Genomic DNA, 27,398 nt, shown 5'->3' on the forward strand with positions numbered 1-27,398 from the left:
TATGTGTAAAATGAGAAGAACAAGCCTGAGAGAAACGTAATAGTTCCAATGTATCTGTGTGTTAGTCTCACAGGCTGGTCAATGTTAACAGGAAACGTCAAAGCAGAACAGGAGCACAAAAGAGATCAAGATGTTGCAGCGTAGCTGAACAGTCTCAACAAAATCCTGTATTTTTGCAGCATTTCGATTTCAGGGATGAATGACACCATGATGCAATAGAGTCCATTTATCATTGCTTGAACGTTTAAAAGGTTTGGCAGTGTAGAAAAGACAATGTCCTGGTAGAGGTGATGAAGGTGATACTAGCATGTCACAACAGAGCTTAGGTCAGGCATCCAAGTGTGTAGTTTGGCCTTATTCAGGGAAAACTCACAAATTGATCAGAGAAATTGACGGTATAAACCAGCTTATCACGTCTTTCATCTTGGCAGCAGAACATTTTGCATAATGCTGTCGTGAGGGTCTTTAAACAGGCATTAATTGAAGTAAAGCAACACATTGAACAGCTCTAGTTATCAACTATCCCATGCCAGAGAAAGTGCTGTCACGGTTTCCTTGGGCTAAGCGCAGGTGACTGTCGCAGAAGGACAGCAGCTCAGACAGCTGAGACCCATCAGCTGTCTCAAATTCACTATTAAAGCAGCAGCCATCCTTTTAAGAGTTTGGGCTTGTCTACACCATCAGTCATGTGAAATCAGTGGAAAGTACTGAGTGAATTCAGTAAATGTGGCATCTTCTGGATTTTAAGAAGTGAGATTCAAATCACAGTGACATTAAAACCTGACTCTAACCTCAAGAGTTTAAGATAAGACATCTTCAAGGAAGCCTCACTTATCTGAACATCATATGCTCTTCCAATGTACCACTGTACAAAAAATGAAAATATTTTAAAGAAAAATACTGGGAAAAGGGACTATTTATTTCTTTTAATTTATTTTGTCATATTTTTGTAAGACTGGAAAAATAGTTAATAAAACTATTTCAAATGCATTTCATGTGTTGCGACCAACTTGTTTCTGCAAAGCCATCACTGTGCACATCTTCTTCCTTCTCACCAACATTAATCCCAATAACAGGACTCACAGAATCTCCTAAAGTCCAGAAATGTAATCCTGTATTTAAAGTACCACATCACAAAAATCCGGTTTGAATCTCGTTTTATTTCAGCAAAGCTAAAAAGAACAGATCTGATCTAACACACATGAAATTGGGGCAAGGCTTAGGGTGTTGTAGAACAGTCTGAGCACAAGCATAATGTGGTTTTATGCTTCAGAAACAGACAGGGTATTCACACTGTAGGTCAGGATGACTGAAAGCACAGTCAGCCCACACTGCAGCACTTGACTCATGAAAAGGGCAGGAAGGACAGGAGACTTCAATGCGACTCTGCTGGGCAGTTTTCTTTTTTAAAAAAAAAAGCTTGAATTCAGTGTTGTACAGTGAGATCAATACAAACTGAACCCCGGGAACAAGGCAGAATGGCGACTGCACGCTGCTGTGCATGCTTATTGTGCATTCTATGCCTGAAAATATTACACATTTAAACCCCCGTGTTCACCTAAGCCAGCTCTCAGACGAAACCCATCCAGGGCTGTCACACAGACCAGACCAACAGTGCAGCTTTCCCAGGACCTGAGCTGGGGGAGCAAACGGGTCCAAACCATAACGACAGGTTGTAAGGCCTCTAGGCTAATACCTTTCAGTCACACTGATAAACACCCCTTAAGTTATTACTGTTGCAGAAATGCAACACCCAGCCATAAAAAACATCAGCATGCAAGGCAAGGTAACACCCACCGGCCATGGTGCTCTTCACTTTTCTTCTACAGGGCCTTTCTATCGTTTCCATGGACATTGATTTAAAAAAACAAAACAAAAACACAAAGATACTCCATTGGACAGACCAATTCTATTATTAGTAGTTGTTTACACACAATGTGTCCTTTTCCATACATTCTTATAGTTTTCTTCACTATCTGTGCTCTTACCAAGTTGTGCAACTTAAATATCCAACAATACAATGAACATTTTCATAGTCAGATTTACATTTTAACACCCTTTGTTGAAAGAACAACAAAAACATCAAGGTCAATCCCATTCTTGCTGACTTCCACTAGGCAGAGTTTGGTGCTAGAAGTAAAAGTATCACTCAGACACACCAACACAACATATATCCTACAAAAAAAAGTCTTGAGAATAAAATCGAGATATGCACATTCACCACAAACACACAACTTAAGGGGGCTGTGGAAAAGTTGCTTCTACTTTGTGCTGTTCTTCACAGTGCATTCTTGGTTGTGTTGATTCAAAACAGTGTGGAGAAATGTTGCAATGCCCCCATATGATTGCAGAGTGGGCAGTGAAACAGAGGGCGGGCACTGTGGCTGGCAGGAAGCTCGTTGCCAAACACAAACAATACTAGTTATAATAAAATTAAAACAGTAACAAAATGTCATCTTTGCACAAACCACGACAGGCTCTTTGTGCAACAGAAGGCTACACAAATCATGTGCCAGCTATGAGACTGATTTTAAATCTACTGACACGTTAAACTATTCACTTCTCATACATACAGTACAACACATTACACACACACACACACTCACTACTCAGCAGTCAAACATATATACTGTACATGTCCACACAGGGAATCACCAACACAAATAAAAGAAAGAAAAGTATAAAGTCTCCTCACTAATGGTGGCTCTATTCTGTCTGTGACCAATGATGACTGAGCTCATTTCTGTTTACATTTTCATGCACAAAATCATTTACAGGAGAAATGACTGCCTTGTTGATGGGAATCTCCCTAATTCACTATGATGACTCTTAATTTCATGGCAGGAAAGACATCCTGCCTGAGTACACAGTGGTTAGAAGTGGTTATTCAGGTGGGCTTCTTCTTTGTTTTGTTTTTATTTTGGCTATATCCCATATATGCAAACACACACACACACACACACACACACACACACACACTTATGAGTCCTCATTCATCTCTTGGCTATCTGTTCTGGCGATCTTCCTTGGGGGTGCTGGGCTGTCACTCTCACCTTGTTCCTGTTCCCTTTTCTTTGCTGCATTCTGTTTGACGAAGGATTATACAGCGGTCAGTAAAACCACACACAAGTTTCTTTCATAATAATTCAGCAACCACAAACCAAACATTAATGAGGTCCATGATGACTTGACTGTCAATAAATAAAGCCAGGCTTTGGATATTAAGAAAAAGTACATCACATGCTCACCTTTTTGTCCCACTGCTGATGGAGGTAACGCAGAAGGATGTTGGTTTTCTCTGTGACAATAACTGTAGGGCAATCACAGCCAGTATTTAGTGAGGAACCACGTTTAAAGCTGTTCAGTTTAGGGCAGTCTCCACTAAATGGTGCCAGTTTAGTCTTGGCTAATACTCTAATTAAAACACATCAGTAAACAACTATAACAGTCTTCTATTAATAAAGCTTGACTGCACGTTTAGGGCTTAATGTTTAACACACACCTAGAGTCTGTACAGTGAGTTTGGTACTTACTCTGCTCAGAGGGGTATTCACGTGTCGGGAGGTACACAGAGGGTCTTCGATTCTTACGCAGAACAAAAATAGGTTACAAATTACAGTAGTATGTTTTTCTTATGCATTTGTCAGTAAATTAGTTAAGGAGCAGTCATACTAGCACGTATGATGGCCTCTGTGATTTGCCTTGTGTATGAGCAAACATAACAGCTGTCACACATGTAATCTACAGCAAAAACTCAGTGGGATTAGTGACAGTCGGACAAAAGAAGCATTATCACTGGGTACTTACAGATGCTTTGCAAACAGAGTCTGCATGAAACCTGCTGAAGTTACTCTTATTGTAGACAGGGAGTCCTTTTAAAAATTCAGCCTGTTGACAGAGGGTCAGGTGATCAGAAGACCTGGTTTTCTTTCATCTTAAAATTAATCTGATTCTAACCACTGCAAATGTCATCTACTTCCCCACACAAAGATTCTACTCTTAGCAACTGACTGTTGTTATTCACCTGTGGCATTTCATGACAAGTCCAAATCACTTAACATCAGTTTAAGGGTCAATACGGCTGTTATATACGGAGGGGTGGTGAAAAACACAGATAAGAAGTCTCTGCAAATGACTAGATACAGAATAGGAGTCACTGAGTCGATGCTGGGCGTTCCCTCATTTTGACACCCCATGCACTGCACGCTAAAGGGCCTTCTACTCTCCCTGCAAGGTCCCCAGTGACCTCCCATCTGGAGGCGATGATATCAGATAGATTGTACGGCAAGCGGTTTCAAATTAGCAAGTCGGAGCTGAGCAGTGCAGCTCTCACAACGATGCCGGTTTGGGCTTGGTAAATGGATGCCAAAAGGAGGAGCAGGTGTGGCTAGCATCAAGCAACAACCCACAGTTAGCCCGCTAGCTCTTATCATATGTCATTAGAGAAGTGTAACGTTAAAGCAGCTGAAACTAAAGTTACACATCCAGTGTAGCCTTGTGTAGAGTAGATACCTTCTCCATGATAAGGGTAGAAATTTCCAACGTCGAAATGCGGACCTCTGGTCTTTGCTTGGTGTCTATTATACTGCTCGCGACGCCAGGCAGTGTGAGAATGTTATCGTTAGCCGCACTAGCTAACTGGCTACTTAATCGAATCAGCGGTCCTGTCTGTTCTTATCGGAAAAGAAAACAACCTTCACACAGAAGTCGTTGTTCCCATTCTGAATCCCACTAAAAAATGGCACCACACTGGGTAAAATGAAACAAAATTGTCATCGTATAAGTTAGCAAAGCTAGTTACACAGGACTTCAGCTAGCATGATGGCTTGATAGAAGCGATGCTCCTTAGCCACGCCCCTAGAGCGTTCATTGGCCTATCTCCGCTTCCATGTGGTAGCAGCTTGACCAGACAGCCAATAATTAAACAGATCTGATTTTGGCTCCTCCCTAGAACAGTAATAAGGCCGTGTGCTTTCCACATGACGAGTTTGATTATCAAAAACAACACCGGCAGTACAACATTTTAGAAAGTATTACATGTATACGTGTATTTCGCAGAGCCCAGGCCATTTTCTGTTATCCTTTATTATTCTATTCGTAAGTTCATTCTATACAATAAGAACAACAGCAGAATGAAATACTTCTCTCAAGGCTAAAGTAGCCTATAGAAACCAGTGGTATAAAAACACAAGTCAAAACAAAACCATCAAGACATTTTGTGCTGTTTTGTCACAACTGGAGTTACATACATTTTGACATGGTATATCTTGTTGTATCTAGGCCAACCGGTGAGTTGACCGCATTATGATTTATTTTTTGTGAATGGATATGGGTCAATATGTGAAAGAACCTAGCAGTGACTGAAATCATATGACTGAACCAAAAAGACTCCAAATTAGAAGCACCAAAAGGTGTTGTTTTGGTTTTACTTTTAAATATTTAAAGGTGCAACAGTGCTTGTGTCCTTTTGAAGCCACGGTGTTCCTTCATTCCCAGTATATGGTCTTTTCAGCATCATTAATATTAATATATCCTAGTTTTTGACCATCACTGCATCTCATGATAAACTTGTGGATCAACTGTAATATACTACAGCTATGAGGAAACCTACATTTTACAGCCACTGACTGTAGTGGGTTTTCTGGATCTTGATGGTCTCTCCTTATAAACAGTTACCTAGCAACAACAGCCATGGTAACAGCCACAGCACCAGCTTCTTCAGATGCTGGAGAATGGAGCACTGATAACATGGAGCTGATATTCTGTGTTACTGCAGAATATTTTTCCAACTTGAGGAGATTTGTGTAAAACAGATATGACAAAAATAATGACAAATTAAAAGGAATTGGAATTTTTTTGTCTTTGTTTATGTTAAACCAATTTTCAATGTTAAACCAAACTTTCAGATTCAATAAACCAAAGTTAAAAAAAAAACTTATTAAGCATTTAATTAAGGAAGTGCTAAAAGTATGTAATATTTAGTACACCAGATTTAACCAGACTTAAAATCAAACAAAGTAACTTGATCTCCTCAGGCTGGTTATGGCCCTAATGGAGATGCTTTTCATGTAACCTTTATAGTGTGGCTAATGGCTACACACAGCTCCTAAGGTTTGCTCATTTTGCACATTTGCTCATTGCTGCATTGTCAAACTCATTAGCAGACTAATGAAGATGCACAGGCCATAATATCTCCGTTATCATAGCTAGAGGCTTGCAAACTCGCTACATATAAATGTGGACCCACATTTGTTGAGATTCTTTCTGAACAGGTTTGTATATTAGGCTCCAGGCTACAACAGAGAGAATGATCTTTTATAGATAAGGCACAATTATTATTAATATTAGTAATTATTTTAAAATAAATCACTCTGCGATACTTTTAATGCACACCACGTTTTAACCACTACATAGTCTTTTTTAATGAATTCATCCCCTGGTTGTCTGGCGTCATACTGTAGCAGCAGGGGGCAGCGCTTCACATCCTCAAACTGACACCAAGCCTTTAGAGTCGCACCAGCAGCTGATGGTTTCCACTAAACTGGTCCGGCTGAGCTCCGGGTGCGCTTCCAAGCGCTATCACCATATTCCAACACGGAGTCCTGGAACAAGCAGCTATGTGGATCTTCTTCTGAACCATGCCAAGATACGCTGTTATTGGGCCGATACTGTCCGCCATGCGGAGGCTGTTTACAGCACGTCTCAATCCAGATCAATTAGATTATTGGATTGACGGCAACAGATTACAGCTCTCCTTCTTCCTCGATGCTTCATAAGAAAACCACATCAGTGTGATATTTCACGCAGCGTTTTCGGATATAAAGGTTGGTATTTTACGTTATTCCCTGTGTTGTTGCATTATTTTTAGACTGCGACTGTTTGAATAGTACAGCCTATGGAATATATGAAGTAGGTCGCTACAAAAATTGCGCGGTTGTCAACCAAGCAGGTTATTTGGTGTGTTAAGTGTACAATTCTAAAATTCTTGGCATCAATCTAAACATAAAGGGGAATATTCTGGTATTTGCTTTATCAGACGACAGAGAGTGGCCTATTCAACTCGATGTTATTGTCACTAGTGAATAGATGGATCCTAAAACACCTGTAAAAGACGTTTCAGCCTATACCAGAGCTACTGTTGACATTGAAAAGCTCATATTTTTCTTTTGTTTAAAGTTATTTTCCTTTTTTTACCTATAATGGATCTGTAAGTTTTTGCATTCTTGACAAATGGACACAAACGTGAATAATGTGTTTAAGTTTGCAAAACAGTTTTCAAATAAAACCCATAAGGCCCAGCATGCTGTGATCAGGATGCAGCCTTAGAACTGTGACCAAATGCTAATTACATTGTTTAATTGAATAATTCAAAGCTGTAATGTTTCAGTACAAAGCAACCTCCAGACAGGGATGGCTTATATGACTTAAGATGTGTATAACACAATGTTGTAATTCAGTTCGTTTGTTCTTTATTTTTTCCATGCACAAGTTATATAAATTGATTTCTGATGTAGTCTGTTTAACAGGTAAACAGATGGTATACTACTATTTAAAAGTGAAATACACTTCATTTTAATGTTCAGTGACACAGTCTACAAACAGTGCCCACAGTTCTGTAACTGTTTTTAATGTTCATGTCAGTTTCTGCTCTGTTCTGGGCCTCAGCTCCCACTGTCCCACATTGTGTCTGACTTGTGTGACTTGTTATATAACAGCCTCCTGCAGCCACTGACAGCACAGGTCAGGTAGAGACTGCAACAGGAATCAAACATATAGATAGGCATGATAGTAGTGGATCCTGTGTTGCCTACATGGAAGCATCATGGAGGAGGAGACAAACTACCACAGTTATGAAACACATCTCTGGGAAATGTTGAGGTAAAACTGTGCTTTCTCTATAATAAATCTCATTCAGTTTGAAGAGTTAAAGCTCGTGAGTGTTTTGATCATAAGATCACCCTGATAAATGTGAGTGGGAAACTCAGTTGGAAGCTCTTGCTTCTCCCTCATCACCTCATCACCCTCTGCTGAGGCAGTTTAACACCTGACAGCTTCAGTGGCCAATTACCTGAAGTGTGACTGTGTACAACACTGTACAAAATAACTAACTGAAAAATACCCCCCCCGGATTTGCATATGTGATCTGGATTTGTGATGGAGTCTGATCTCTGCTATCGCATAGCTCACCTACTAGATGAATATGATGTGATGCCAAAGCATCGGTTGCCTGCTCTCTCGTTCCATAACAAGCTGGACAGTTTATGTTGCGATGCTGGAGAGTCTGTTGCTCTGTGAGTTTCCCAGCCTGCAGGTATGTTTACCTGCTTATTAAATAACACATGAAGAGTAGATTAGAAAGAGACTGTGTTTAATGGTATATGACAGAATCTTTAAGTGCAACATCATCTCTGCGTTTGGCTACTGTCACAAAGAATCCGTCTGTGTTCTAATTGACTCTAAGTTGATGACTAACATTTTACAAATGGGAGGTGGGTGGGTGGATGAGACTTTTTTAGGGGTAGACAAAGGGTTTTGGATTGGTTTAGACCACATTAGGAAAACATATATAGTATTTCTCAATTTTAAATGAAATAAAAATGATATAAAGTGACACTAAAAGACCTTATACAACACAGAAATAAAGAACTCCATATAAAACAGGCCCAGCAAGGATGACTGAATGCCTTTTGGTGCAAGAACAATATTAGAGGTGAATGTATCACGCTCAGGGATAAAACCTGCTCAGCCTCCCACACACAGTGCTGCACAACACTGCTGTTTGGATACATGATGTGCAGGCATAAGCAGAAGGAGCATGAGGACAACCAACAAAGCAGGAAGGTTTATTATAGCGTGTCCATAATCCCCAGATGACAGTAGCGGCAGGGAAAAATTCACCACACAGAGGGTAAAACTGTTGCCACGATGTCACTGTTTTCACCAAGAGAGGAGGTAGACAGATTGTGTTGTTTGGAGACAGAGTATAATCTCCTGGGGAGGGAGGGCAGCAACAGCAAGGCATGATAATGCCTCCAGCAGAGAGGCGTGCACACCCTGCTCTGCTGTTGTCATGACTGATCATCAACTGAGAGCCTAGTACAGTATATACTGTACCGTACTCCAGTATGTATGAGACCTGCATTATAAGCAGCCTCATTCATTCTTTGGACATTAATGTCTCTGATGGCAAATTGTTTATGCTTTTTCAAAAAAAGGCCATGTGGAGCTTATGAAGAAGCAGATTTGTCACCAAAGACATTTACTATTTCACCATGTTAATCCTAAGGACTTCCACAAAAAAGGTCATGTGAATGTGTGTGTTCTCTATACGAGCCATTAATAATCTAACTCTCCTTTACTCTTTAAAGTGATTTTCAAAATATTCATCTTGCTCACTCCCACTGGTTCACACTCCTAAAAGTACCATTAATTACTTTGGTAGTTTCACATTGTGTGCCACTGCAGCACAATCACATGGGAAACAGCTTGAGCTCACAGAGCTATTACTGTCCCTGTCTATTAATACCCCGAGGAGCCACGGCGAGGGAAGATGCCACTCAGTTTTGCCTGACAAAAAGTCGCAAGGGTTCAAGAAGCAATTAGACACCAGACTGTGTTTGAAGGCCATGATTTGCTAACCCCTGGACATAGGAACACAGCATAACCTCTCACATTAGGTGGCACAATCGAAACCTATCAAAGCTTTAAACACTGCTTGAGGTTTTTAGGCAGAGTAAACCCAGTAAAGGACTACCATGAACCTGCAAACAGAATTATTTAATAATTAGTCTCCACTCTGAAGAGGTTAGCCACATTTAAACAAATTATATTTTAGCTTATGTAATAAACATTATACGCAGCTTTGAACATCACTTCGTACGATGTCTAACACCGCTACAGCTCAAATAATAACTCAATAAAGTCAAAAAGTTTAGAAATTTCATATAGATTTAAAGAGAGTTACAGCATAGCAGCAAGCAATAATACAAAATATTGAAAACCATCAGCAATTATTGTTTGATTTGCTTACAACTCTGTAAATCATAAAGGCACAAGAACTCGTTTATGTCTCCAAAGGGTGCATTTTTCCTCGATGCTCATTTGATGTAGAAATTGAAAGTTCTTCTGAAGATAAATTATCACGTTTCCTAAAAATGACATTAATACAGTGATAACAAAGCCGATGCCTACACTGATATTTGGAAGTAAGAATATCATGGTAATGATATAGTGAGTGATTCTTTTTAAAACAGGTGTGTACAGTTTAGATGTGTACAATCTGAAGTTATCATCTGCTTCTTTTCTGCATATTAACTGACACATAACCAAATCCTGTTACTGCTCTCTAAGTTGTCTAGTCTTTAATCTGAATTTTCTTTAACCTTTAAAAACTGCAACTTGGTTTCTTTTGATATAAAGCATCTGAGATGCATTTGAGGCATCACAATCCATTTCACTTAATACATTTTGATGTATATATATGTGTGTGATAAGCCAGTATTGTCCAGTAACAACAGCCCTAAACAGAACACTGATCAGTTGAAATAGAGACAGAAACACATGAGTTAATACAATTCATGCAGATGTTTGACTTTACTTATTTTACCAGTGTTTACTGTCCTTATAGTCTCTATAGCTTTAAGTTGAATAGGGTCCTTGCTTGTAAACACTGGTTATAAACAGTTTATCTGGTTTTCTGTCCCACCAGACTGGCAGCCATGCTGACCAGCTTTATGGAGGGTCTTCTCTGTTGCCTCACCTCAAAGTCAACCAATATGGTGGTGCCTATAGAAGCGTCAGAACCTGCCGACGGCTACGAGTTTGTGGAGGTGAAACCAGGCCGCATCCTGCAGGTTCGACATATCATCCCTGACCGGTCTGTGGTGGAGGAACCCAGTGGGCAGGGTGGGAGCATCAGCTGCAAACGAAAGATTACAGTGTATCGTAATGGACAGCTGTTCATTCAGAACTTAGGCGACAGAGTGACTGCAGAGCTGAAAACCTGCCAGAATGGAGAGAGAGAACTAAACAGTACTTTAGAGGTTGAACTGACAGACTGTGGGAACTCCTCACTGCCCGCCAGCATCCTTGAGGCCAGGTCAGACTCCAACATAGCTAGAAACAATGGGGCATCTGAAACAGGAGGAGAGGCGCCTGCAGCCGGTCGGACTGACCATTCCCAGCAAGCCAGGAAGTGCAGGCGGAAGCCCAAGCGCACCGTGGTGATCGACACTGAGAGGAAGATATCGGCCTGTAAAGGGACGCATTCAGACGTGGCCCTGTTCTTCATCCACGGAGTGGGGGGCTCGCTGGACATATGGGGAAGCCAGATGGACTTCTTTTCCAGGCTGGGCTACGAAGTGATTGCTCCAGACCTGGCAGGTCATGGAGTCAGCTCAGTGCCACAGATAGCTGCAGCGTACACTTTCTACGCCCTGGCTGAGGATATAAGGCAAATTTTCATGAGATATGCACGCAAGAGGAATATTCTCATAGGACATTCTTATGGGTAAATTTAAGATTACAACATTCAACTACAACACAGTGGACCTGAAAGAGACCATCCAGAAGGGTTCAGAAATGATCCTCCAAGAATTAGTTCAATGTCAGCAATGCTTTCTGAAATCAGGTTTTTCTTTAGGAAGACAGAAATCTACCTTTGGGTTCCTGTGTTTCTATTTGGTTCCCCATTGCACACAGCAGCATAAGAAAGACGTTTCTTATTTACATATTGTGTAATTACGACAATAATTAAAAGAACACTGATAAACCTCTCTAGTTTATCATTTGAAACTATTAGTCATACTCTTACAGCTATTTGCTATTATGTTGGTCTCTTCTGACTAAGAAATCTAAGCCCCCAAAATTCAATTTTCACCCCTAAACAAAACCTCGTGATTACCTTGTTTTTTTTTCCAGCTTATCATGTAACTAGCCTTCGCTTCTACTTTCCTAGTGCGTCGTTCTGCACGTTCCTGGCCCATGAATATCCTGAGCAGATTCACAAGATGGTGATGATCAATGGAGGCGGTCCCACAGCTCTGGAGCCCAGCCTGTGCTCCATCTTCAACCTGCCCACCTGTGTGCTCCACTGCCTCTCTCCGCTGCTGGCCTGGAGCTTTCTCAAGTAAGGCAGACTGCATGTTGTTTCTGGCTCATCTGTCCACAGTTAGTAGACTACAAATAATTAACTGCTACAGACATATTTACAAACCAAAATAACTGCCATGATTATAAGACAAATGTCTTATAATCAGTCTCCTATGTGCAGAATCATGCCAGTTAGACGCAGCCTTTAATGAAAAGCTCACTAACTTTTTAAATGGATTGTTTGTGGATCTTATTAAATACAACAGAATGTAACTTAAAGATGTCAGGTAACCTTCATGGACTAACATTTATGTACAATAGTGAAAATAAATAATTGCATTTGGCTGAAAAAATGAAAAGCAATGAGCAAGAAAAACATGCCAGAGGACAGTGACGTGACACTGCCACGTGGTACTGTGTGTATGTGTGTTTATTACACCTGCAGTTTGACGTCATCAGAATCCAGTTTTTCAAGCCCCTTCTCTACTCTGCCTCCTACAGGGCTGGCTTTGCTAGACAGGGTGCCAAGGAGAAGCAGCTGCTGAAAGAGAACAACGCCTTCAACGTGTCGTCCTTTGTGCTGCGCGCCATGATGAGCGGACAGTACTGGCCTGAGGGGGACGAGGTCTACCATGCTGAGCTCACAGTGCCCACCCTGCTGGTTCACGGCATGCACGACAAGTTTGTTCCCATCGAAGAAGACCAGCGCATGGCAGAGGTAAAGGGGCTTCTTCAGCCCTGTAATCATGGGATCCAAATTGTGAAAGTGATCACAGTAAAGAGCACTGAAATTTTAGCTACAGTTACACGAGAGAACCAGATAGTTCAAATTAGTAGTTATGTAGGAATCATAAGAATTAACATCAAAACTAAATTTTTTTTTAAGATACTGTAGTTTAGGCCCTGAAGAATAGCATTTTGAGAATATGCTCCGATCAAGAAATCAATAAAACTAACCAGACATGCATGCCACCTCTCACCCCTCCATCCCCATGTTTACTGTCTGCCTCTCAGCTGTAAAATTCCCAAAAATGATGTTAATGAGCTAAAAAAAATGCTCCCAGACTGACTTGTGAGGCTAGATAGAACACCAAGATAGAATTCAATAGTGTTGATAAATAAAATGCCATTTTCTTGATACTATATAAATCGCTACAAGAAACAGGATGTGGGCAGTGAGAACCAAGCTAGTGCTTTGGCACAAAACACAAAGAGGTTGTGTTTTATTGACAACTCTGAAATCAAACTTCTTTTTCATTTTTTGCTTTTAACTTTTGGTCAGATCCTCCTGATGGCATTCCTCAAGGTCCTGGAGGACGGCAGTCACATGGTTATGATGGAGTGTCCTGAGGCTGTCAACACACTGCTGCATGAGTTTTTCCTCTGGGAGCCCACCACCCCACCACCGCCAAAGAAAGACTCCAAAGCACGTCCAGACACTGCCAAAGCCCAAACTGACACCAATACTACATGTGAGTCTGCCAAGGTCCAAACCGCAACTGTCTGGCAGACCTCATCGGACGGAGAAGCAGAGGCGGAGCCAGACAGCAAGGCCAAAAAAATGAGTGGTGATTAAAGCCGACTCAGGGTAAAGCTAGTGACACTAAATCATGGCTGGCTATGCACGTTGTGTGTCGTTGTGACCTGAGCTGGTTGGAGTTGTTGAACCTGATCATGAGCCAGTTTCTCTGAAATGGTCCAGCTGAAGGTTATGAGGGTGGGACACTGTGCAGGGAGTTTGACTTTATGTCAGCTGCAGTTTACAGCGCTCTGTCCTAAACGTACAACAGTTGAGATACGGTTGCCTAGATGTGCTGGGGTACGTGGAGCAGGGGACAGGAACAATAACATACAGCCACGAGGGGGAGGGTGAAAATGAACCTGCCACTCAGATGGGTACAGTTTTGAAAGGGAAACACTTGAATGACTCTGCTGCTCCTAAAAGCAAAACAACTGGTTGGTGTGAAACATGCTCCTGATTTACTGCCTGTTATGATGCTCCATGTAAAACACTGGCAGAGCCTTGTCAAACCGAGCTGGGTGGCTAACAAGCCTAATGTATTAATTAGCCTTCTTGAAGTTTAATTGTGACACACTTATCCAGCTGTGAAATATTTATGTGTGCACATAATGATATATTTCAAACTTCATTTGTTGTAGAAGGAGTTTTAAAGTGTTTAACACTACACACAAAAAGCTTTGAAGTTTGCAGGGGAAGCAGCAGCCTTACCTGTGACTTGCTGTAGTTATGGGATTGACTGTAATAGCTACTTGTGGTGTTTAACGGAAACAGAAAAGGGTATTTTGTGGGTGATTGTGTTAGTGATTGTAATGATTTGGACAGCAGTGAAAGTAAATTTGCTGCTTCCAGTGAAATATGTGTTCAGTTACATTAAGTTTATCCTACATTTGGCAATAGTGGAGGCTCAGTGATGAATCCTGATATGACAGTATGTGGACAGATTGGGCCAAAGACTTTGCACAAGAGGAAAACTTGCATTGAGATGAATCAGGGAGGTGCAAAACTTAGAGATGACACCACACTATTTTTGTAATGTGGTCCTGTGCGGGTACTGTAGCATTTGTGATATCACACTACAGCAAAAAGTCAGTATTTACCTTTAATAGTGTTAGAAAACACTTGTCCTCATGTCATAAACCCTTGGTTCACATTGGGTGACCTTCTCTGATCTCTGAGCTGTAGATGAAGCACAAATTCAACTGTTTTCTCTTGGCTCTTTGTGCTGTATGTGATATTTTTATTACATAGAATATACTTTTATACATTGTACTTTGATTTGTGAAGGGTATTTAGAGATGAAATTGAAGTCCATTAAAGATGCAGACCTGCAGATTTCGTGTTTATGAATGTCCCGAACTAAAGGAAACTGTCCATTTTTATCTTGTTTGCCTTTGACAGTGATTTCCGTAACAAATTGCAGTTTTTAAAATGTTCAATCTATCAAATAAATGACTACATGTGGTGAATTTACAACAGTGGGCAATGGTGTTTTTAATATGATTTAAACCTCTGTTTAGCCAGTGTGGGTTTGCTGATGAGCATTCACATAAACATACCTGTGAGCCGCCCAGTTGAACTACAGTCTATTCAAACTTCAGACACTGTACGTGTTCTGATGGGCACTAGTGTCTGCTGAGAGGTGTTCTGGCTGAATATTAGGACCCAGTTTAGACATAAAACTAATATAAACACATATTGTATGGTAACGTCACAATGTAGTCTAAGATCTTTCTTGGTGGCAGTAAATATTCATTAGTATGTAAACGACAATTAAAGTCACTGTTGAGGAGCGAAGACTTTTGGGTGTTATTTATCAAGTGGTAAAATACTTCAACCCTAAGAGAGACTTGATTTATTAGGATGTGGTTTGATGACATTTGATTTTACAGTCATCAGAAACATTACTTAACCCTAATCAGTGAATGGAAATAGGTGGCATCATTTTGAGCCGAACACTAAAATTACTTGTGAAATAACCAGTACTGTTCTAACAGGGCTACTAGTTAGTAGGCCGCTCAGGGCTACTAACCTGCTTTGTCAATCACGTAATCAGAAGCTGATTTTGAGTTTTTCTGAGCTGAGTTTTTGAAGCCTTTCATAAATGTTATGGACTAGGTAAATCCAGTCTAATTCAGATGATGGAAAACAAAATGACAGCAGTTCATAAGTAAGTACTCTGCTTCACTCTTATTGTAAATCTGTTTTAATGAAATTGGCTCAGTGTCACATATACACCCCTATACATTCAGTTAGAAGTTGATTAGGTACAGCCAGCTAACTCTAACGCAGTCTAATAAGACAGACCTGTGATAAATGCCCCCTCCATGACAGAGATAATGTTCATGTTTTTGGAAACATTTTAATTATTTTGGAAGATGCTGAAGGTGTGCTGTAGAATTGAATCACATTATACTGACTGATGTTTCCATTATTTTGTCCACCCCATTTTTATTAAGAAAGCTAGGCTAAATGACAGAAGCTCCTCTTTGTATAATGAAGCCCAGTTCAGCAGCAGCAGCAGCACAAACTACATGATGAAGCTAGAGTTGAATCACCTGGCTAAAATAGTGTGAACATAAACAGAACATTGTCGCCTTCATGAGGGATGATTTATTACAGGGCTGTTCTATTAGACTGCGTTCATTTAAACTTGGTTTACCTAAAAAATACTAATTGAGTGTGTATAAATGTAGACCACAGGGTCTGTTTGTTTAGAATAAAAAAGAACACATACACCAAACGTAATATGCTAATAAACCCAGAGTTTGATAACAGCATTTCTAGTAAACTTTTCTGAAAACTTTGCATGCTTACATATTGTCTTGTAACTTACTTATAACTTAGTTTAAATCGTATTTCCGGAAAGTCACCCCTAAAATGTTTGATCAAATACATACATACATTCATAAAGAGATTAAAAGAAAGCAATAACCGAAGCACTTATTCTGAAAAGTAAAACCATAGCCATGCACCTGTCGCCCTCTCAGACCTCCACAGTGACAGCGGGACCATTGCCGGTGTCCTCCAGTGGTGTGGTCTCTGTGGGGGTGCTGGAGACTTTGTCAGCCTCCTCTTGTTTGTCTTCCTTCTCTACATCAGCCACCAGAGGGGTGGTCTCTGCTGCCCCCTGCTGATCATCGTTGGTAGTGCTGACTGGCTGCTCTGCTGCTGCGGCTGTTTGTGCGGCTGTTTCATTGACAATCTGGACAGAGTCGGCTGCAGGGACCTGTACTGCTTTTATGTCCCCATTCTGGATAGGGATGACCCTCTCTAGAGCATCATACAAGAACTGGTACTGCTCCTGTGAGAGACGCAGACAGATGGGTGGAAACGTAAAGATAAGCTTCTATGTTATAGCCTCTAATAGGACTAAAGCTTTCTTTGTACAGTAGACTTTAATCTTACACTGTCACACACTTTTCCAAAAAATACAACAAAACACAAATTAGAGCTCCAGAAATCATCTTTAAATGATTTAAATTATTAAAATATCTTAATTATTGTAAAAAAAAAAATCCCATGATATATTTTTCCATAGGTGAAAATAGTCCTGTGAAAAAGCACCCATTATTCCTGCTTGAGTAATGTTTACTAAAAATTACAACACCCAGCTGTTTTAAGACATTATTTAGCAGCTTTTAAAAATCAAAGCATACATTTGGGACTTGTATTGAAAGATTTACATCTTTAGGAGCTGTGTTGGATTGGAAACCTGTCCAGGGTGTACCCCGCCTTCGGCCGATTGCCGGCCGGGATTGGCTCCGGCCCCCCCCGTGACCCCGTTCAGGGACTAAGCGGTAGAAAATGACTGACTGACATCTTTAGGAGGAGCTAACGGGCTTGGATCCGAGAGTAGGGACGTCAAAGTGCTGGGAGATGAACTAGCTCATTGTTGGGTTTGGTCTCTTACATAAGCAAAGAAACTCAATTAAAGGGGAGAGATTACTGCTAGACTGACAGATTATTATTAGTGTGGTGCTGGTTATGTGAAATACATGGACACATTTAAAAACATTTCAACTTTTGAACATGAATGCACATGGAAAACTCTCTAATCTAATTACAACAAACTTTGCAGACCATCATCTGTCTGCAGTGCAATGTGGAAGTCAAAGCAGTGAGACTACTGCATGTGTATTGTAAGATATCAGCTTCCTCTTCCTTACCAGAGTGGAGACCAGACCCTGTCTCCCCTTGCGTAGGGTTTTGACCACCTGGAAAACATCCACCAGCTTCTCAGTCTCTGCGCTGTCCAGCAGGTTCCACAGGGCGCAGAAAATCCCTGAACGGGACGAGCCATTGCTGAGGAGAGGGAGCACACAAGCACAACATGGTTATTATTAAACAGTGTGATTAATTCCTCTAACTCCACCTTTTCTACATCATAGTCAGCCACAGCGTGTCCTAGCAGGCCAGGCCTGTGTTTATCAGACTGTTCACTTGACCCCCAACGTGTTGTACACTTCGTTTCTTCTGTATTTCTATATTGTGAATATATTAGAAGATTTCACACAATCAAAATAAACTAATAAATAAAATAAAAAGATCTTGAAAAAATAGGTGTGTTTCTGCAGGGAAACATATCACCGACTCAAATATTAGGATTGTTTTTTAAATAAACAATGGGGCAGATGTTATTGTGTTATGCTGTGACTCGGGCTCTTTAACATGAAAGTAGGCAGGGAGTGTTTTTGCCTCCAAAATAGTCCTGAAGTGGGGCTTTGAAAGTTGAGTCATCTTTGTAAAAACATAACTGAATAAGTTGCGGTCACACACACGCCGGCCCTCATGTAATGGAGGGCGTTTCCTTTGAGGATTACTCACTTGCAGTGGACGACGATGGGCATGCTCCTCTGGGATTTGCTGCTGCCACAGGTGTTTCTGATATCCTTCATCATGTCTGTGAGATCCTGAGGTTTCTCTGGCAGCTCTCTGTTCCCCCACTTCAGGAACTGGAACTGTTTCACTTTCCGACTATCTTTCCTCTGTGGACAAAAGTGGTGTTGGGTTAAACCAGCTTGTGGTGTTGAAATGAAGAGCAGAGTGGACTTTATTACAGCTACAGAGTAGGGGATGTTGTGTTACCTTCACATGACTGATCAGCATGTTGCGAGTGATGGAAGTTGGTGAGGTTTCTGTGCTTTCCACCTCAACCTCAAAGTCTCCAAATGTTTCCTTTTCTTTAGCCCAGTAGACAGAGTCATTGGACTCCTGTTAACACAAGAAAACAAGTGTTTGTACTCTGGACTGTATATTATATACAGGTACAACAATATATTTTATTATGTGTGCATGGTAAGGATAGCAGGTATGGTGCTTTAGGAACCTTATCCCCCTCGCTTACGTCTGAGAGCATCACAATAGTGGAAGCTTTCTTCTGGTAAACCATTGTCCAGAAGTCTGCCATGGTATCTGGCAATGGAGTCTGTGCTACGATGAAGGCGCGTGAGCCCCAGTAGCCCTGTGTGAGCAAGAAAACACATTCATCTACTGAAATACACAGTTCAAACAAATAAGATGCGATCAATTTAATTAGTTTGTTTTAAGATGATGGGAATTAATGTAGTTACAAGACAGCACCTGCTATAGCAGGAGAGATGGAAACAGGAACACAGTGTGTTGTGCTTTGATTAAACAAAACACCCTGGCATCCAGGTTAATGTCAGTCAATCTAATGCACAGACACGTTAGGAAATAAGTTGAAAATAACATACATCTAAGTGGGAGGCATTGATATATTTAGTGGACTCTTCATCCTCTTCATCTGATGACTCCTCCTCCTCCTCGTCCTCAGCAGGGTCACTATCATGACTGTGTCCTTCGTCTAGCCTCAGCAGCACTCGGTTGTAGTCGTCTGAGGGGGGTACAGTATCATGTATCGTGGATGTATGTACATAAACATAGTGCACGTACACCAACAGTCTGTGCTGTTGTTGATATTCTGCAGCGTAAAATGCTGAGCTGACACTCACATGGGATGACAGAGGAAGAGCGATTCTTCTTCATGTTTTCTTCTGTGATCCCCGTGTTGAACGTCCTCCAGTTTTTAAAAGTGGGGAGTCTCTGAATCGCAAGACAAAACCTTTTCATTATTAAGTCATTTCTAGTAATATCTTACAACGATTTCATCAATATTTATTAAAAGCTAGGAGAGAATAAAAGGAAAAAGAGAGGGCTGAGACCTTTGTAAAGACATTTTAATGGGATCACAAACACCAAAACATTTCTGTTATTAAATGTTTTTGAGATTTACACTATTGTCTCAGGTAACAATAATTTTTCTCATATTATTGTGGCTCCATGCATATCACTGGTAGGTATAGGTTAAAAAAAAATCTGTGTTTTACCTCAAACTCCTCCTCCATTAATGTGGGCTCGTTGCCTGAGCTCTTCTCTTTCAGAGTGCTCAGCATGCTGTGGAGCTCAGACAGGGTGATCTCTGTCTCCCCAAACTGGTTGTACTCCAGCAGAGCCTGGTGGATCAGGATGTACTGCGTCTATGTGGAGACAAATGTACTTAATATAGAGAGGATAGACTATTTAGCAATAAAACAACATCAACAAGCCACGTGTTAGAGTTCTCCTCGCTTATAAATCCCTTTCTAACTCGTCCACAGCTTTTCTCTGCCTCCTCCTTTTTGATTGGTTTACATTTAATAAACAAAATGCTGCTTTGTTTTTGTTCTTCAGTTTGCCTTCAAAATGTGTTTCGCACTACACACAGTACTGTACATATGTAAATGAAAATATTCAAAACATAAATATACATCTCAGCACAGTGTCTATAAAATACCCCTGCAATGTTCATGTACTCTATGCTGTATATTTTCATTATATTGCGGTGTAATATAGTGTATGTTGTATAATACGGTAGCTGCACATTAACAGTAGGTAAATTCTTGATAGAACCTGGAGTGTTCCACCAAAACGACACTCGATCAATGCACTGAGATTAAAAACATCAACTATAACTGAATAAATATAATATATTAATAAACTCAGAATAAAAAATTCAAATAATTACATTTGCAAGTTAATTATTGTGAATCAATTGATTTTTAAACTGGAATTTCTGTTTTCTGCTGATTTGTTCTACACACTATGTTATTATTCTTGTTTATCCTTTTTAAGATTAATCATCTCTGTTTAGTTGTATATTCATGTTAGTTTCTTTCTGTTTGCTCTAAACACATGCAGGTAAACATGCACACAAACACACAATAAAAACTATTTGATTTAAATTCCTTGCATGTATCAACGTACTCTGCCAATAAATGTAGTTTAACTGTGATTCTAATAAGACACAGAGTCTAAGGTATGATCTAAATTAACAGGTTACCTCGACTTGGACCATGAGACATCGCTGTCTGCGGAGTCTGACTACGTATCCGTAGATATCCACTCTGCCCTCTGCCTCCAGACCCTCCATCATGGCATCAATGCCAATGTAGGTGCCTGTCCTGCCCACTCCAGCACTGCACATGAAAGAATGACACCGCTTTAGTATCGGCTATAGTTCTTCTCTCAGTATACATGTCAATCAGCGGGAGTGAAGGCAAGGCCAGGCGTTGGTTTAAAAGAAAACAGACTGTATATCAGTGCATCTCAGTAATGCACTGGGGAAATTAGCACAAAATATGTCTGTAGGTTTGGCCTAAATAAGAAGGGAAATGGAATGGAATGTGAAGATATTAGTGGATTCTGTGCTAACCAGAGCCGGTACAAACACTGAAATGAAACTCACGTCCAATACAAGAAATTAGAATTTTGTTCTACTATTAGTAAATTAAATGTTGTTCATGTTGATAATTTGAGCTCAGAGAAGTGACACTAGAACGGGACCTTGTACATACCTGCAGTGAACGACGATGGGGCCACTGAAGAAATTCTTGAAAGCATTGACACGCCGCCTCAGCTTCAGGAGGAGCTGCGGCTCATCTGGGACGCCGTGGTCGGGCCAGCTCATGAACTGGATGTGGGTCACCTCCCTCTCTGAGTTCTTCTCCCTCTTCTGCAGACACACACACACACACACACACAGATGATTATGCAAACATGCACAAAGACAGAGATCTATTAATATGTAACTAAGCATATTTATTGAGCTGGCCAAATGTGCTGGCCTTCAGTTTTACACAGACACACACTCACAAGTTAACAATAAACTACATGTGTGTGCCCTGCATGGAGACTCACATTAGTCAGGCTGAGATGGCGGATGATGTAATCTGGACAGGAGTCCTCTGAGCTCAGCTTGACTATGAACTCCTCAAAGATCTCCGTCTCTCGCTGTGGAGACGGCCAGTACTGTGCACACTTGGCCTGTGGCACAACGTGAGACAGTGACCCAGTTTTTCCAGTCAGTAACACACTAAGCCTGCTGATTGATCACTTTAATGCACAAAAGGCAAATAAGCAATTATTAAAAGCAGACTGCTAGAGATAAAACAAGTAGGTACCATTCTCCAAGAGAGGAAACCACCGTGTGATATAGTATAGATGGCAGGGCACATATAACATATGTAATACATATATATGTAAAATATACAATATACATATAAATCTGCCTTTCTCACCCTGCTTCCCTCTTCACAACGTGTCACCATGACGATAATAGAGGACTGCTGCTCCCAGATCATCCTCCAGAAATCACACACAGTCTCTTCCTTTGGCCCTGCATCACACAGAGGACATAGGCACATTCATGTGAAACAGAACATGTGTAGTGCCTGAGTGTGTAAAGAAAATGAAAACATGATTTTACCTTGAGCTGCAATGTACTTCTTGGGTTCCTTGTACCCCTGCAGTAACAGTAAGGTGTGTTGTCAGAAGGAGGTAGTGAACTTTGTGGCTATTTAGTCTTAAAAAGCAAAGTAATTAAATGTCTATGCAGTTTGAAACTGTTATTCTAAATGCTATGGGTGCAGCAGTAGCAGTAAAAGCGGAAGTAGTGTGAAGTAGTGCGTGGGCTTTTCCATACATCGATGAAGCTGGCGTTGATGTAGTCACATCCTGCCTCCCCGTTTCCTGTGGTCAGCTGTACCCGGTTATAGTCATCTGGTTCAAGTTAGACATAAATTACTTAAAAAACATCACATATGACTCCGTAATGACATCAACACCGCCCGTGCGCAGGTGTGAGTGGCTGTAAGTTCAGTATATATCATCATACAAGTTAACCCCTAGTTATGAGGTTCTAAAATAACTGATCATGTGATTTACTGTGTGTAGGTGGCTTTTAATGGTGGAAACTAAGAGTAAATAAAATGACACAACATACATCTGCTTAGTGCTTTTGCTACTTTTATCGACAAAGCTTCCTGTGTTGTTAGACTCCTACTCACATGGCAGGATGTCCACATAACGGTTCTTGGTGGCATTACAGGGCTTTTTGGCCTCTTTCACTGAGTACCTTGAGAAAATTCTGGGGATGCTCTGAAAGCATAAACAAATGACGTCATTTTCCAACTGGTTATAGGCCAACGGCCCTAGCATGTATATCCAACCTCCTGTCCAGACTCGGACTTTTGCTATATGTCATATCCCTCTCTGTAAACCATCTCACTAGAAACTAGCTTATAAACAAAATGATACCAAAAATAATCCCTTACAAAAAAAATAGTAGGGTTACCTGATAGTAAATTTACCTGAAACTCAGCCAGGAACAGTCTTCCCTCATCGGCAAACTTCCTCTTGTAGGCTTCCAGCAGAAGATCTGCTGCTATTGGCTCGACAGGCAACAGGCTCTCCTCTTCATCTAGACAGCAAACCAGTCAGCAAATGGGAAACACTTTACACAAACAGGAAATTCTGCAACTTCTGCAACAAGGGCACAGTAGTTTAAAAACATGCAATGAAAACATGTTTGGAGCCAGTGATAAAATCTAGTATGAGATATAATGTAATACACAGTAACAATGTAATACTGTAATACTACTCGTCTGCTATTAGCATTCATCCATATATTAATAATTTTGTTATTTAATATGTAAATCATGTAGTAAAGGACAAAGCCCAGACAAACACAGGACTAAAATGTACTCACTTCCTGTTGAAATAAGCCCAAAGTTTTCACTCAGGTCACTGCAAAGAAAACAGTGAAGATTGGCTTCAAAGACTTTGATAATAGTAGCGATTTTTCAGTGAACTGTATAATGAAACTGAAATGCAATAATAATACTAATAATAGTACAGATTACAATACATACTGCCTTGGAATAAAACCATCAGATTTATTTGTGTAAAACCAAACAATCACACAAATATACAAAAACTAGTGCGATCTGACATCTGTCACACTGGTGCAGGAGGTAAGACGTATGCACAAAGATCCTTACCGGGACTTTCTGCGTCTCAAGATGTAGATCTTGTAGAAGACCAGGAGCAGAGCCACAGATGTGAGGATGATGAAGATATTATTTATAATTGTGATTTTTTTTTTGTAATGATAAAAAAATATAAGATGTATTTATATGCAAATTTAGATGCACATTTATGGTGGTATTTAAATGGTATTTATGTCAAAGATGCAATATTCTAATGGTTATGAGAAAATTATATAAAAGGGGTGGTATTAATGTCAAAGATACAATATTCAGAAATGGATGTGTAAACAGTGTCAGAACAAAATGTGAGTATGTGGAGTGTATCAGAACAAAATGTGTCAAATGATTTAAATAAACAAAAAGAAATAATTGATGGTATTAATTAAAACAGCACTTACAGAGAGTGTCAACATCTTTTGTCGCGGGGCGGCTGCTCTCAAAATGTCCGTTGGAAACTGACACCTGCAGAGACAGAAAATCTCTTTATTGTTATTGAAGCATTTGAAGAATCATGAGAAATACATTGGCCATGTTCTTGTGAAAGTAAAAGGTAAGATTACACAAACCTGCACCGTGTAGCTGGTAGAGTAGCTCAGATCTTTGAATTCAAAGTTACAGTCCCCATTCGTATATTCAAGCAATTTAGCATCGTCGCCTTTATAAAAAAGACGAGCTATGTATTCTTTTTCGTATCATTAAACAATTCATGAGTGTCACCTCTATAAAAAAGACGAGCTATGTATTTCTTCTGAGGTCCATAGACACGTTTATAATTGTATTCACAGGTCACTCTAATCATATTATGCTGTGCAACAGTCACTGTCAGTTCCTTAGAGATATCTTCTGGTACTGTAAGAGAGCAAAGGAAAAGATATTGAACTTCAGATACAACACTGTATGAACACACAGTTAAAGTGAGATTTAGTTTGTTATATTTGGCCTTGAAATTAAGCAGTCCTGTTTTGTTTTGTTTTTTACATAAAGCTGTTTCAAAAAGGACTGACTGAAAAAACTCTGAATGTCCATCCATACATTATCTATACCATTATCCCGAAGAGGGTCACGGGTGGCCTGGAGCCAATCCCAGCTGACAGTTGACAAGAGGCAGGGTCCACCCTAGACAGGTCGCCAGTCTATGACAGGGCTGACATTCAGAGTCAAACAACCAAACACACCCCTACCGGGAATTTAGAGTCACCAGTCAACCTAATCTGCATGTCTTTGGACTGTGGGAGGAAGCCGGAGTACCCGGAAAGAACCCACACAGACACAGAGAGAACATGCAAAGTCCACATAGAGCGGCACCGGATCAGCCGGGTCTCAAATCTACAACCTTCTTGCTGTGAGGTGACAGCGCTAACCAGCATGGCACCATGCCGACCCAAAGATAAAAAAAAAAATAAAAAAGTGAGATGAAATACATAGATAACAGACATTTTAAAAATATTTTTGAAATTTATAGAGGTTTTTTTTAGTTCTTTACTTGAACATTGTACTTTTAAAACATAATTGGCAGTTTTATTAGTTTCTTTTATTTAGTAATCGATTACAATCTAAGGCTGAAAACGTTAGATGCCACACTACAGACGAATAAGATGCAGTCAGAGAATACAACTGAGGAAAATGGCTGTCATTACATTTTTAATTTCTATCAAATTCAGTTATATTATTTACAATTGTGATTTCTATAATGATAAAAAATAGAAGATGCATTTCAAATTAAAATAAAATAATTAGTTTAAATAACGTCAAGTAAATTTGTGTCTCAAAGTTATATGATTTATTCAATAACCAGAGTGACCATATTTTCGTTGGTCTAATGGAGCTGGAATACGTTACATGATACCAGTTTTCTCTCAGATACTGACACAGATCGAACGCTGTGCTGTCTTAAGAACGTGTTTCAGAAAAGACACTGACTTTCACTGCACAGTATCACAGTTACAGTATCTTAAATACATATGTATGAGCAACAACTTAGACAGATGAATAGTCTGGACAGTTTATCATCATATGCAGTAGGTTTAGATTTTAATCTCCAAAAGAACATTTTGTAGACACTTACTTCCAACGTCAGTTTTCACTTTCACTTGAACTGATTTGGAAACATCCTTGTTGTTGTAGGTGGGTTGGATGTTACAGACGTAATCGGTGTAGGGTTGAAGTCCAGTGAACTTACATGTTCCTCCATCAGTATGAACAACGACAGATTGTTCTGTTGGTCGAGCTGCTCATTAAGAGACAGGAAAATAGACGTCATTCAATCAATCAATATCATGTATTACCGGCACGCTAAAACTTTACTGTACATTATGGGCTAATAGGTGAGTTGACTGGGAGAATGAACATGTGGAATTGTTTCCATTGAATAAACACCATGTCCATATTATTTCTGTATCATATGTAAATGTTGTGAATCTTCTTCACCAAACTTGACATCATCTAATCTCCATATCACTCAGGAGGCTAAAACGTTTTCATGGATGATTCAGATTTCCACAGTATGTTTCACTTTTCACTGTAGGTAAACTGACTAGTGTGAGGATCTCCAACAACTTCCAAAAGACATTCTTGTAAAATAATAAAAATGACTTAGTTTTACTTACCCCTGTGTTTCTGACTGGAGGAAGAACAAGTGCAGGCATAAGAAAACTTCTCAAGTTTGGGAAGGACGTCACGACAGTTCCAACTGGTTGTGGTCCAACTCAACTCAATGGAAGTACTGGTATTACTGGTCTGTCTCTGTATTTCAAGGTCTGTTGGGACACATCAGACACCTGTAACACTGAACTGAGCACCTGGTGCCATTCTTCACTCTGTTGTATCTGAAGATACAATCTCATCATCACACTCAGATAAACTGAATGTCAACATACCACAGTCCACCCTAAATGTGATGGCAGGTGTGTGTTTTATAGTGATGTTGTTGTCCTTGATGTGACCAACACAGCTGTAGTCTGTGAAGGGCTCCAACTGAGACAATGTCTTGGGCTCGGTTTGTTTTCCAGGTTCTGAGGAGACACAAGGGTGACAGCATTTCTACCTCAGTACCTAGAACCACTTATCTTTTACATTAAAACTTCTATTTGGAACCGATTAACATGAAGTCTCTGTACTTCCAGTCTTTCCACTTACCTGAGCAGGTGTAATCAATGGAGAGGTTTTTACAGTTTGGAGGAAGCTTTGGTTCTATTTTTGGAGGAAGTTCATTGGGTAAGCTCTTAAGTATTTCATTTTCATCTAAGAAACCTGAGGAAAGAGGAAAGCAGGACAACATTAGACATGAGGCAGTGAAGTCTGCACCACATACAAATCAAACCACAGACTGTGTTGTACATACCGGCTGTGATGCTGGTGGTGATGGTAAAGGAAGAGTTCTCACAGTTTCTTGATTTGAAGTTTGTAGCAAAATCTGAGCAAAAGTCGTTGTCACCAAGTTTAACACATGGTTTATTGTTACA

General features: G+C 40.2%; 3 protein-coding genes across 3 annotated transcripts in view; 1 reads left to right on the top strand and 2 right to left on the bottom strand.

Moving 5' to 3' along the window:
* Nucleotides 1–1,143: 1,143 nt before the first annotated feature.
* Nucleotides 1,144–4,877, bottom strand: dda1 (DET1 and DDB1 associated 1). The gene is made up of 5 exons (XM_020602824.1): nt 4,513–4,877; nt 3,808–3,888; nt 3,534–3,585; nt 3,249–3,310; nt 1,144–3,084 (listed from the first exon to the last, which is right to left on the bottom strand). Exons 1-5 carry the CDS (start codon nt 4,519–4,521, stop codon nt 2,980–2,982), a joined length of 309 nt encoding a protein of 102 aa, XP_020458480.1. The 5' UTR covers nt 4,522–4,877; the 3' UTR covers nt 1,144–2,979.
* Nucleotides 4,878–6,457: 1,580 nt separating this feature from the next.
* On the top strand, nt 6,458–15,082 carry abhd8b (abhydrolase domain containing 8b). The gene is made up of 5 exons (XM_020602914.1): nt 6,458–6,824; nt 10,709–11,509; nt 11,957–12,127; nt 12,592–12,808; nt 13,373–15,082. The coding sequence occupies exons 2-5, from the start codon at nt 10,719–10,721 to the stop codon at nt 13,664–13,666; spliced, it is 1,473 nt and encodes a 490-aa protein (XP_020458570.1). The 5' UTR covers nt 6,458–6,824; nt 10,709–10,718; the 3' UTR covers nt 13,667–15,082.
* Nucleotides 15,083–15,768: 686 nt separating this feature from the next.
* LOC109961699 (protein tyrosine phosphatase receptor type C) overlaps nt 15,769–27,398 on the bottom strand; it is a 20,896-nt gene continuing 9,266 nt past the window's right edge. The window contains exons 6-29 of the mRNA XM_020602710.1: nt 27,278–27,397; nt 27,073–27,186; nt 26,814–26,948; nt 26,544–26,693; nt 26,003–26,164; nt 24,612–24,786; nt 23,950–24,027; nt 23,658–23,695; nt 23,260–23,369; nt 22,957–23,047; nt 22,593–22,669; nt 22,377–22,413; nt 22,189–22,286; nt 21,809–21,934; nt 21,466–21,623; nt 20,952–21,087; nt 19,960–20,109; nt 19,585–19,675; nt 19,327–19,466; nt 18,957–19,073; nt 18,698–18,823; nt 18,437–18,597; nt 17,779–17,914; nt 15,769–16,913 (exon numbers count right to left, since the gene is read on the bottom strand). Coding sequence (XP_020458366.1) covers nt 16,596–16,913; nt 17,779–17,914; nt 18,437–18,597; nt 18,698–18,823; nt 18,957–19,073; nt 19,327–19,466; nt 19,585–19,675; nt 19,960–20,109; nt 20,952–21,087; nt 21,466–21,623; nt 21,809–21,934; nt 22,189–22,286; nt 22,377–22,413; nt 22,593–22,669; nt 22,957–23,047; nt 23,260–23,369; nt 23,658–23,695; nt 23,950–24,027; nt 24,612–24,786; nt 26,003–26,164; nt 26,544–26,693; nt 26,814–26,948; nt 27,073–27,186; nt 27,278–27,397 — 3,044 coding nt within the window. The 3' untranslated portion in view covers nt 15,769–16,595. The remainder of the gene's footprint in view (nt 16,914–17,778; nt 17,915–18,436; nt 18,598–18,697; nt 18,824–18,956; nt 19,074–19,326; nt 19,467–19,584; nt 19,676–19,959; nt 20,110–20,951; nt 21,088–21,465; nt 21,624–21,808; nt 21,935–22,188; nt 22,287–22,376; nt 22,414–22,592; nt 22,670–22,956; nt 23,048–23,259; nt 23,370–23,657; nt 23,696–23,949; nt 24,028–24,611; nt 24,787–26,002; nt 26,165–26,543; nt 26,694–26,813; nt 26,949–27,072; nt 27,187–27,277; nt 27,398) is intronic.

The sequence above is a fragment of the Monopterus albus genome, unplaced genomic scaffold (genome assembly GCF_001952655.1).
Source record: "Monopterus albus unplaced genomic scaffold, M_albus_1.0 scaffold58.1, whole genome shotgun sequence".
Lineage (NCBI taxonomy): Eukaryota > Metazoa > Chordata > Actinopteri > Synbranchiformes > Synbranchidae > Monopterus > Monopterus albus.

Bases quoted from the DNA above. Each gene is read 5' to 3' on its own strand.
- dda1 (XM_020602824.1), bottom strand. The intron at 3,586-3,807 runs GTAAGTACCCAG...GTTCTGCGTAAG, and splicing joins ACTCTGTTTGCAAAGCATCT to AATCGAAGACCCTCTGTGTA. The intron at 3,311-3,533 runs GTAAGTACCAAA...ATTGCCCTACAG, and splicing joins TGAATACCCCTCTGAGCAGA to TTATTGTCACAGAGAAAACC.
- abhd8b (XM_020602914.1), top strand. From the start codon at position 10,719: ATGCTGACCAGCTTTATGGAGGGTCTTCTCTGTTGCCTCACCTCAAAG. The intron at 12,128-12,591 runs GTAAGGCAGACT...TGCCTCCTACAG, and splicing joins CTGGCCTGGAGCTTTCTCAA to GGCTGGCTTTGCTAGACAGG. The intron at 12,809-13,372 runs GTAAAGGGGCTT...ACTTTTGGTCAG, and splicing joins AAGACCAGCGCATGGCAGAG to ATCCTCCTGATGGCATTCCT.